This window comes from Sebastes umbrosus, chromosome 2 (assembly GCF_015220745.1).
Source record: "Sebastes umbrosus isolate fSebUmb1 chromosome 2, fSebUmb1.pri, whole genome shotgun sequence".
Lineage (NCBI taxonomy): Eukaryota > Metazoa > Chordata > Actinopteri > Perciformes > Sebastidae > Sebastes > Sebastes umbrosus.
In genome coordinates, this window is record NC_051270.1 from 10,333,867 (window position 1) to 10,346,449 (window position 12,583).

General features: G+C 41.7%; 1 protein-coding gene across 1 annotated transcript in view; it reads right to left on the reverse strand.

Annotated features, from left to right (window-relative positions):
* Window positions 1-9,819: 9,819 nt before the first annotated feature.
* Window positions 9,820-12,583, reverse strand: part of LOC119479882 (WT1 interacting protein) — a 28,319-nt gene continuing 25,555 nt past the window's right edge. Inside the window, exon 8 of the mRNA XM_037755860.1 lies at window positions 9,820-11,327. Coding sequence (XP_037611788.1) covers window positions 11,175-11,327 — 153 coding nt within the window. The 3' untranslated portion in view covers window positions 9,820-11,174. The remainder of the gene's footprint in view (window positions 11,328-12,583) is intronic.

A 12,583-nucleotide genomic window follows, 5' to 3' on the forward strand; every position in this document is an offset into this window, starting at 1 on the left:
ACACCAACATTTCCCAATATCAACCTCAGTGGAAGGTCCCTCTCTAGTTCCATGATATTTGCAGACTGAGGCTGCCATTGACAGCAGTGACACAGAAACCCTGCAGGCTGTTAAAAAAAATAAAAAAAAATAGCCATTGAGTCGAGCCCAGCTTCATTTTTTCCCACGACTACTGGAGTTATATAAAGATTAACTTAAGTACGTGGGCAGAACTCGTCATGCTGCAGCATAGGAAGCCAGCAGCAGTCTCATGAGGCCGGAGGGGGCTCCAGCCGACCTCTCGTTGCTCAGGCTCCATGTCCCCCATTAAAAAAGTTTCTTCAGATCCCCAGATCCATCTTTAAATGCTTTGCTGAAAAACACCCTTAAAAATACAAGAACAATTTCATCTAAGATCATATTGTTCCCATGTTACTGCACATCTATGTGACCATCTGGGGAAGAGGAAAATGAAGCAGTGCAGCTCTCACCTCCCTGAGAAACAACTATTCTTAAGCAAGGAAAAACACATTTTAATGTGTTGGTATAAATTATCACATGGAAATATTGGCCTGCTCCATATCTGAATAATTTCTTCGAGCTGTCTCTGACCTCACAGAACAGTCAGAGGTTCATCTCTGCCAAACTACCAGACAGCTTGTGCACCCATTGTAGGATTTCTTGTATTCACCACCTCTCCTAAATCCACAGAAACACAAATATACTGACCGACATCTGGCTCTTATTCAGCGTCATAATGTGAGAGATTTAAAAAAAAAAAAATACTCCCACGCTGAATGTTCACAGTGAAAGTGACAGTTGGTATCTCACATTATTTAGACCACGGCTGTTTTTGGTTGAAATTACATATTTGATGTCAAAGCAGGCATGACTGTTGGTTTTTTGCCACCATAGTAGAGGTAGGATTGATTCTTTCAACCTTCTCAGTGGTTTAAGGTTGTTTCATGGATGTGACTCAGCACATCATAGATAAAAACTGGTATTTTTTTTATGGAACAGGTTATTAAAGGAACAGTGTGTAGGATCTGGAGGTATCTAGCGGTGAGGTCGCATATTACATCTTCTCCTGTGTGAAAAGAGTGTAGGGTTGCTACGGTGGCCGAAAATGCGAATGGCCCTATCTAGAGCCAGTTGTTGTCAAAGTAGTGTCCTTAAAGTGTGTGTGTGTATGTGGGAAGTGAGTGGTGAAGCAAGAGAGAAAGAGTGGCGGTGACGGGAGCGAGTAACGTTATCGACTCCGGCCCAAGCAGGAAAAGTTAGTTTTTTTCCATTCTGGGCTCCTGTAGAAAAATGGCAGTGCAACATGGCGGACATGGCAAAAAACCTGATGACATCATCAGGAACTACACGGATTATACACGTCAAGTGTGTTTACACGTGTTGGGGAGCAGTACTACTACCGCATATATGAAAAAAATATTTTTTCTGGCTGCAGGGGGAAAAATTGTCTCCAGTGATGTCACTTGAGTCAGAAGAAGTGAGCTTACCAGACGTAGACCACTCCTCACGCTTGAGGCTAACAGCTCGAGGCTACATTAGCCGCTACTAGAATAACATGCCTCCACCAGAACAGTCAAAGGTGAAGTTGCATTGTGGGTAATGTAGGCACCAGGTTGTGACAAGAAAGAAGAACGCATTGAATAAAAAAAGACGATATCTTTGGTTCTGCTGCCTCCACTTGCTGTCGAGTTTTTCAGATGTAATTTCTTAGCAGCAAAAAATCATATCCACTGTATTGAGATGACAGTTTCATAGGTGAATACCTCATCACCTTCACACATAAAACCACAATCATCTCCAATGACTAGATACCACAAGGGTTAAGTGAAAAAATATGTTGATTTGAACTGGTTTCAACTGTAAAGGGTGTGTCCTAATTAAACATATTTGCCTGATTAAATAATTTGTGAAGTGGCTCACTAAGATCCAATATTTTCTGTTTATGTATAAGTATGATTCTCTGCAAGTTGGGTCTCTAAATATTCTCACTGTTAAGGTGACCAAAGTGGCGAGGGCTGGAGACTCTGGACATTATAAGTATTGGATGTGAGGTAACCAGAATTAGGGAGAGAGAGAGAGACAGGAAATCCCACTATAAAGGGACTTAATTCAGATGAGTTTCCCCTTTAACCTCATCAAGTGGTTGATTTTAAAAGACAGACTTGAAGGCAGGGGATCAGGTATGGCCAGTAGCATGCAGGGCAAACAGGGAAATGTTCTTCTCCTACTTATAGGAGTCCTGATCATCTGATGATCGGGCTCACCTGTGCTGTTCAGAGGCAACTAGGCACAGGTGAGCCGGTCAGTGGCTGCTCTCAGAGCTCATTAGGATGATCACTCTTCTCCTGTTGCTGTAACACATAAAACATATCACCTCATTTCAGGAGTTTTTCCAGAGAGAGCTGACAGTACGTGGTTTAGAGCATCAAGTGTGAACACTTTCATCAACTAAACCACTGAATGTGACTTCCTGCGATAGAAAGCAAACTTTTAATTGAAAGTGGCGCTGAAAAAACTCTGCTGAGTGAAAAATCAGACAAGGGTAGCAAACAGGAGGCTGATTTTTTTTTGTTACAGGAAGGGGGACAAAATGTCAGTAACCAAAGATTCAGAGTGTATGAGGTAATCCTGTGGCGAGCATATTTTCACTCATTTCCTGGCAGTGGAGGTACCCGTGTGCTCCAGAGGGAAGGTGTTCTTTTGTGCGTTGTAACAGAGCTCACCTCACAGCGGCTCCCCTGGGGCTCCGCTACCTCTGCACACACATTAACACACACACATTAACACACAAACACACACACACGGCTCCCTGAGTCACAGGGTGGAACCCTCACACACATAAAGGGCGCTTTGTGCCCCAACTCATGGAGCTGACAACCAACACCAGAGAGCTCCTCACACTGAACACCACTGTTTAGCTAACAGGGGAGCTCAGTCAGAGGGCAGACCGCTTTTATGTACGCCCACACAAAATGTATCTCCATCTGTGTATCAGTAGCTTATAAATTCAGTTGGGCCTACTGTAATTGAAACTGGAGACTCAAAGAGTGAAGGGGGTGTGCAGTTTTGAATTTTCAAGTTTTATCCTCAGTGCAGGTGCAGGAACTGTGACGGTCCTCTTCCCTTATTTCCACTTTCATTTTGAAAGATATGGCCTACAGTCATCCGTGAGTCTCTGAAACATATTTCCCGTAACTGAAAATAGAGGGTGACTTGATTTCTTACTCACTCAGGGATTGAATCGAGCCATGCAGCAGTAATTTAGCTGTAGAAATGTGACTTCCACTTCTCCTGAAACCCACCCACTCACCTGCAGGATCTCCAGAGAGAGAGAGATGACAGCAGCACCGCTTGTGTCATGTTCCTGTATCTTTACTGCCAACCTCACACAGGGGCATCATTAAATGACTTTTAAAGCTGCTATTAATAATATGTCTTATATCAACAGTGCTTCTGTAAACCATCAGAGAGCCGGGCTGCGTCCCCAGGAGGGAGAGTCAACAACATCATGACACGCTACAAGTTTGCGTGCATGGGTGTAATTATACAGCAGTGTTTTACTGACTGTGGATAACACCGGCCCCGAGTACATTTTTAATACAGCTACAAGTACTGACGCTTTGTGGGAGATAGTGGAGACTAAAACAGAGTTAATAAGAGAATGAAAAGTGGACGGAAACTCAACTGCAAATGAAAGCTTAATGTTTCTCTGTATCTGTCAGTTGGAGCCAGCATCTAGTGGCCATCGATGGTATTGCACCTTGGGGTACCTCAGCATTGGCTTCAGCCTCCGGCCGTGGTAGTTTCCATCTGGTTTACACCTTGGTGTGTTGGGGTGTGCAAAAAAATTCAAAAATCCTACAGACAAGCCCATAGGTGGTTTGTATCCAACACCACTGTGGAAATGCTGGCACGAGTTAAAAACAGTAAATGTTTTTCTTCATTGCTCCTTAGGTCTTTTCACTGTTGACCTACTGTAGAATCTACCTGAGGATTAAAGCCACCGGAGTTCATTAGGCCTACCAAGCCTAGAAACCAAGACACACGTCCGCCAGGTGGGTCTGAAGTTTTCCACCTGCTTCTTTTCTTGCTGTTATTTACTCATTTCAAGTCAAAAGGGGAGGGGAGGTTGTGGCTCAGGGGGTAGCGCTGGTCATCCATTAATCACAAGGTTGGCAGTTTGATCCCTGGCTTCGATCCCCGGCTCCTCCTTTCCGCATGTCGAAGTGTCCTTGAGCGAGACACTGAACCCCAAGTTGCTCCCCGGGCGCTTTACAGCAGCCCACTGCTCCTAACTGCTTAGGATGGATTAAATGCAGAGGTCAAATTTCATCTATGTAATGTATGTGTCAATTAAAATGGTTGTTGTTTTACTGTATGCCTCCTCAGTGATGATAAAACAATGAGATCTGAATTAACTTAGTTACATAACGACCAAAGGTATCCTATCTAATGGAGATGCAATCAAGAAAATCTCAATTATTAAAAGTCGACGGAGCTTCTCTATCAACCCTGAACATGATGTGATGACATGTTGTAGGGATGTGATCTATGTAGTTTAAGGGTTCGGAAGAAGATTCACACTTTTATGTCTGACATTAGGAGGAGAAATCTGGTAAACAAACTAGTTTATGCTCCAATTAGCCTAAATGTTAATAACAATACAGCACCACAGGGGTGCAACAGCTTTACTCAAGTTGGAAAACAAAGAGCCGTTTAAAGGAGACAACTTTAATACTGAAAATTAAGTTACAGTTGCACAAATCTGAAGGTTTCTTCAAAAATATTCACTCATTCTGACCATTTCTGCATCTCAAAATCAGGGGATTTGTTAGCACAAATACCAGATTTATGATGTAAAATAAAAGACAATATTTGTCTCCTAAATGTAAAGTAACTTTATACATTCATAGTTGACTTGGGGCTTGTTTTGTAACTAAAAAGCTTAAAAAATTCCACGGATATCCTTACAGTTTATCAGTTCATCATGCCTGTGTGGTATTTCCAGGAATGTTGGAGCAGTTTACTAAAAGGGTTGGTACCAAGGGAACTGACTCAGCGACTGTGTTTACGCTGGCTGCTCCCTGTCTTCTCATGTGTTTAAATACATGTTGCTATTTTGTCTATTTTCCTTTATAGTTTTTAAACTTTTCTGGATAAAAGGTCTCTGATGGTCATGTTTCTTCCAGGCTTCAGATTATCTGACCATCAGCGTGCCGGATGGCGTCCCAGGAGGGAGAGTCAACCACATGACATGCTGTTGCGTGCGTGGCTGTAATTACACAGCAGTGTTTTACTAACTGTGGACACGATCGGCCTGAGCACATTATGTAGTTAATGATGCTTTGTGGGAGTTTTTAATTAACAGTTTTATTCATTGTTTCATAATGTGGCTGTTGTGAAGTCTTTTGAGACATTAACTGCTATATAAATAAACTTGACTTGACTGGTCTAACTGCAATTTTTCTAAAGCAGCAACATTACAGTCGAGCAATATTAAATGAGCACAGTGAAAACAGTGATCCAACCATAATCCAGTGACCCCTGGACGATCATATTATAGGGACACGTGTCTGCAGAAGACATTAAGAGCGACGGAGGAATAGAAGAGTGCAATTAGAGAGAGTAGAAGAGACGGATATGACCATAATAGAAAGATAAGGTTCAGTAGAAAGACTGGACAACAGCATGAGATCTCCATCTGAGTCTCATCTACATCCCAAACATTTAGAAAGCAGCCCGGCCGTGGGAAAACCACTTACTGTACATGTGGTCAAACCGTTCTTGACTCGTCTCCACATGTTGTTCCCGTCCATACCCCTAGACTTTGACATTATTTTATGATTGCTTTGGATACCCGGATAAGCGGTTGAAGATGGATGGATGGATGGATGCTTTGGCTCAGTTTCAATGTGTAAAACTCTCAATGCACCACGACTTACAATTCTTATTACTACTACTGTACAGATCACTGAATACATAACAACAATCCTAATTATTTCACCACCACTGCCGTTCATTTCAAATGAATAGCAGCATCGGAAAGGAAAAAACAGACAAAAGAAATGTCTTTTCATTAGTGTTCAAATGTTGCAATGCATCAAATGTCTGTTGCAGCTCTATAGATTGTGTTTAATATACATACACATTTACATTATTACTGTAGCGTACTGTATTTTAGATTACTGTAGAATTACATACAGAAGAAGAGAACAAAATAAACTGATGCAGTGAAGTAGTATCACAATCATCATTTTGCCCTGCATGAATATAGGATTCACTGTTGTGTAAAGACTTCAGTCTCTAGATTTACAGTAGCGCAGACTTCTAAATAAATTGCACTTTTTTTTCTCATTGCTATTTGTAAAGATGTGAAGAACTGTAAACAACTGCTTACTCTGTTTTGATGAGAATTAGCCTAGTTAGTGTTTGCAGCTTCATATTTAGCGTACAGACAGGCATGAGAGTAAGTAATAAGCATTTTGCGAAGTGAATTTCCGTTGTGAAAATTGAGCCAAAGCAAATGTAAAAGACTAATATAACAGCCCTGGAGAAAACACATATCCAATGCATTTCTGGCCTGATGTTGTCATAACTACTGTACATATCTGTGATGTGTGTCTATGCTGTTATGAATCACGCAGCTGTAATTTTACTGCATTCTGTCCTCAAAGACTGTTTAAAGATATTTGATTTATATGTCTGAATGCAAACATATAGGCTACAGACATTTTTAAAAACAGCAATATTTTTGGACAAATTTAATTCAGTATTATAATCCGTAGTAACATCTGACAATTTTAGTAAAACTAGGATACATTGTTATTGTCGTTCTATATATAGTTCAATTTCTGCATATAAATGAACGTAAACATGAGTTTTAGGGTGTTCATTTAATGTCGAGTGCCAGAGACTCCCAAAATATAAAAAACAATTATAAATGTATGTCTGGATGTATGGGATGCAAACTGCTTCTCTTTCATGTCAGCAGTATTATGTAACTGGGTGTAATTATGTGTATCTGTTGATTTACTAAACATGCGAAAAAATACCTACAAACAGCAAAATAAAAGAGAGAAACAACAGACATTTTTTTTGCAGTTAGCTACAAAACCACTTTATTGAAAAAGCAGATTATGTCATCTACAGTTAAATGATACGTCCCGATTTTTAATACATTAAATAACTTTAGACTTTTTTCCATGTTTAGATAAATAGATCTAGTTTCCTTTTTTTATGAACCATCTAGGTAATCAAAACACTTAGCGATACAAAAAGATGTGTGACAGATGTGCTTGTTGGAACTACCAGTAAGAGAAGAAGAAGACGTCTTCTCTTTCCAAGTGATTTTTGACAGAAAAATAAAATTAAAAAAAACTAGCCTCTTTATGTACAGGGTAACTAGCTGTGTGCTATGCAATAGAAACTGAAGTAGTACTTTTAAAAAGGGTGAATTAAGACATCTTTAAAGGGGGTACAGTCTGATCTTGTTACGCTTTCCTCGGGGGGTTGATACTGTGCAGTTAAAAAAAATGCCTCATTCTTCAAGTATAGCACACATTACTTGACCAGATCCCTTAATACAAAATTGAAGTTAATCAAATGTCAAAGGGAATGTCTCACATATGCAGTCCTTTTCTTTTCTGCTTTTACAAATATACAACACTAATCATTATTACATTCGAACGAATCTCATTACATCAGGTTACATTAGAAAGCACTTCCTGCCTGTGGTGACCTTCAGTCTCTGCTTCAGTCTCTGTTTCTGACACATTCAGTAGTATTTATTCAGACCTGCGTGTACAGTAATACAGTATGAACGAGAGCCAGTGTTTGCATATAATAGTTGGTGACTGTTTTTACTCTAGTTTGAATACCAGATGGGTGGCGTTTGCTACAGTCAGAGGATGATATATATATATATATATATATATCAGCTACTGGAACACACCACCAATGTGGTGCTAGACAGATGTTCAAACAAACACCAAGAATTAGACACAAACATCTGGACGAAGGTATGTGATGAACAAACGCAGTCATCGCTAACAGACGGAGCAGGTCGTTGTGTTGGATGCTGCGCTGCCCTGCAAACAGTGACGTGCATGTGCCATGGCCCGGCCACTAGTACACACACATACACACACACACACACACGCGAACACTTAAGACATTTACACAATTTGCTCACATTTGAAATAAGCACAGGTTGTTGGGGTTTATATACTTCAGATTTTTGCTCGGTGCAAGAGTGACGCAGAGTTCCCTAAAATACCTTGAATTCTGACATGAAACTTTTACTTTGAAAAACCTCATTGATGACAGTAACAAAGTGGGGAGGGGTGAGACTATTTTTTTTTCCAGCAACACCATAGTTCAGAGTTTTAAGTGTTTTTGTTTTGCATACACACACACTCTCACACACACATGCACACAACGAGCAAGGGAAGCAACTCCCGAAAAACCCGGGTGAGACCAGCAGCTCCGGGTTTTCAGGGACGTCCTCCCACAACACGACAGCAGACCGCGTGGCAATTCAAACCAGAGCGAGACACACAAACACACCTGTTCTGTCTTAAGGCATGCGGACAAGAGGAGGTTCCTCGTAGTAACGCACCGTGTTCTCAGTGCTCATGTGACAAAAAAAAAACAGTGTCTGGGAAACATACCAGGAAACAGTGTCCCGAACACACCTGCGGCAAAAGGTATTTGCAAATAAATCATTCAGTTAATTCCTCTTTGAGTACCAGATGGGCCAGATGCCACATTTAGACAGTATCAGATGTTGGAAAATTACTTTCAAATGACACGAGACCCCTGAAATCAGGCTCCTCTCTGGGGGAAGTAGCTACTGGGTGTTCAGAAAATCTTTACAGTCACCAGATGACATACGTTTCATCAATAAATGCTTATAAACAGTGTTTCAGCAAGAGAAATGATATGTATAATATAGAGCTGCAATGATTAATCGATTAGTTGTCAACTGTTAAATTGATCGCCAACTATTTTGATAACTGATTAATCGGTTTGAGTAATTTTTTAAGAAGAAAAAGTCTAAATTCTTTGATTCCAGCTTCTTAAGTGTGAATATTTTCTGGTTTCTTTACTCCTGTGACAGTAAACTGAATATCTTTAAGTTGTGGACAAAACAAGACATTTGAGGACGTCCTCTTCGGCTATGGGAAGACATTTTTCACCATTTTCTGACATTTTATAGACCAAACAACTAATCGATTAATTGAGAAAATAATCAACAGATTAATCGTCAATGAAAATAACCGTTAGGTGCAGCCCTAATATAAGTATAAATAAGGAATAGGTTTAAGTTGACGATTGATGAAATGATTTACAGTCCAGATCTTGATCCCTCTGATGAGGCGTCTTGTGCACACAACAGGTTGTCTATTCGTCACACAACTACTAGCACTGACTAGATGTTTGGCCAAATCTTCTCCAATCAGAGTTTCTAAAATACTTTCTCATAGTCTAAACCACAGAGCCACATTTGGTTTCTGTGATAAGCACCGAGTGTCTTTTAGTGTTCCACCACAGGGCCTAAATCTCAGCATTTAAAGACCTAATTCTAGCTAAACTCGGAGATTTTAAGATTAAGTCTTAAACCTTAATCTTAGAGCTCTGTGTGATAACATGGGGAAATAAAGTGTCACCCTTGACAGACGGTCTGTAAGTCTGAAAACTCTAAAGATAAGGTACGAAAATGCATTGTTACATTTTGTGGGAATGAAAATTACAAGGCATTACATCTAGTAGAACTTCAATTACTGCTGATGTTCTGGAGAGACAAACCAAGTCAGCGTGTATGTTTAAAACACAGAGAGTGTTGGCATCAGTTGTTATACAAATAAACAGAGAGATCAAGATCTGCGTCAGGTCTAACCAAATACAGGGGAATTTAAGGTATGCAGAAATGTCTATTAGTGTGTGTTATAACTGTCTAGAGTCAGTAGAGAGGGGATATGCAGTGTAAAAGGAACATATTTGTTGCCAAAAATGTGATTTAGGAACTGAACATTTGGTGCTCAAAGTGGGAAAAAAATAATTGAAGGAAAATACTATTTGAGTCAGGTGTGCTCCTACAAAACCAGTAGATCTGTGACAAACGTGAATAGGCTCCGTGTCCCGGAGGAGAAATGATACAACAGACCCAAAATCTATCAGACTGCGTGACAGTTTCACCTCTGAATCTATCGCGAGCGCAGCAACAACAAAAAATGAGAATCTACGTCTACGATCTTATGTGGAAAACATCTGCAAAATATATATTCATATATAAAAAGACATTCTATGTGCATCTAAAATTTTCTTTTTTTCTGTCATAATATAATCATTAATTAAGACACTGCTTGTGAATCCCTCGAGGTCTCGTCTAAGACTTCTAAGTGGAATGTCAGTCGGTCCTCTGGGCTCGTGGTGCTACGGTGCATCTGTTATTTCGGGGTGGCGAGCGATGAGTTAATAGTCTTTTCTCACAGCCCTGTGTCGCGATGCTGGGTGTCCTTTGCATAGCCTTTAGCAGGACTCCATATCAGTGTTAGAACTGCACGGAGAGAGCCTGCTCTGAAGGCACGGCATGCCCACCCTGGGGTCTGTCCTGTCCGGCCGGCACTGGAATGTAGCGGCTTGTTCCCTGGCTTCCCCGACGCCGACATCAGCGGCAGACGTGACAGCACTGCAGAATACGCGGCGGTGAACCGCTTCAGTCAGAGAGGGAAAAAGAGAGAGGGAAGCAAGAGAAGAAAGATGAGTCTGCGTCCTCTCCTCTGATCCAAAAAACCCTCTCTTTGATGAATGTGCAGGGGTCAGGCTGTGTGACGTCACCGGGGGCCTCTGGGTGAGCCGGCGTGTTGGCTTTCGGGGGTTGAGCACCCAAGGGGAAGAGGGGGAGGAAAGGACCACAGATGGAGGAGGAGGGGGGACCCTTTTTTTTCCCAGCCCTGTCATGTGACAGCAGGGCTTGTGGTGGGAGCTGCACTGAGTGTGTTAGTCCACGGCCTGACCGTCCAGTTGAGGACGGGGGCCGTAGCTCAGATGGCCACACAGAGGCTTCCCTGGAACTGCTGGAGGGGGTGCAGGCCTTTTTTTTTTTTTACCCGCTGCTGGTGTCTCGGATCACCTGGGAGGCAGGGCTCGGTTGCTGCCCGCCCTCCTCCTCCTCACAGCTCGGTGACGTGGAGGGGGTAGCTGGGGGGCAGGTGGGCAGGGACCTGCGTCTGGAGCCGGTGGATGTGGCAACCGTGGCAGAGCAGGTGGCCTTCCAGTGGATAACAGCGGTGGCCCTCTTCGTCATTTAGCTGGAGACCACAGTCCTGAGAGAGACATGAACACACCACGAAGACAATCAGTAACTAAACCCAGATGTGTGTGTGTGTGCTTTGATCATGCAAAATTCAAGATCAAGATTCTGCAGCTTGCAGCTTCTTAAATGTGAATATTTTCAGGTTTCTTTACTCCTCTATGTCAGTAAACTGAATATTTTTGAGTTGTGGACAAAACAAGACATTTGAGGACGACATCTTGGGCTTTGGGAAACACTGATCTACATTTTTCACCATTTTCTGACATTTTATAGACCAAATAACTAATCGATTAATCGAGAAAATCATCTTCAGATTAATCAACAATGAAAATATCGTTGGTTGGAGCCCTTAAACACACTTCCCAAAACACTGAACTATTCCTTTAAGCTTACGTCTGCTTAATTAACAATTTTATTGAGAGTGAGTAGTTGGGTCTTGGTAGCGAGTGAGGGTTCAATGAGGTGCAGGACGGACTGATTTAATGCTCCACCCCGACGGGTCCCTGTCTTGTCTTGTGTATTTTTTGTGCATTTCCTTGAAATGTCTGTGTTGGCAGATTTCATGCATTTAATAATAAATACATTGAACATTGAACCTGCGGAGGAATTCTGTGCACATCAGACAGGAACGAGACCCCGGGGGGGAGGCCCTGAACATGCTGGAGAGAATTACATAAACCCCCCCCTCCACCACTCAGCTGCGGTCGTGACTCAGACCTGGATAAGCAACTGAAACTTCATGTATTATACATGAATTTGCACTGACGCGTGTGTGAATCTCACCACATCTTGTGCTTGGTATTGTTGCATCTAGTTGAAAAATACTGAAGAAAAATAAATCTTGAAGGCACCTCATTTGTTAGAGAATCTGAAAAAACTTTTGAATTTACAATCTCCTGGATGATCGAGCTTTGGACTTTACTCTTCCTCTGTCCACAAGCCCCCCCCCTCTCCACAACTCGGCTGAATCATTACCCGCTGCTTACATAATGATCTGATCCATTTCTATGAAGTTATTCAGAGAAACCAGTCAGTCTTATCCTGCTCATGACAGTAGAATTGTTGCTCAATTCAGTGTTTTCAATTCTGAAATAAAAAGCTGAATCACTGCGGGGTGAAATGTTTCATTCGTTTCACTTAACCGTTCCGTCACACTTGAACTGCAAACCATCTGACGGAGCTGAGTGGCGGCAGGATGATTTCACAAGTCTGGTTTGAGCAACAAGTCCCCAGCTGAGTTCAGAGCTCGACGCAGGAATGTGCTTC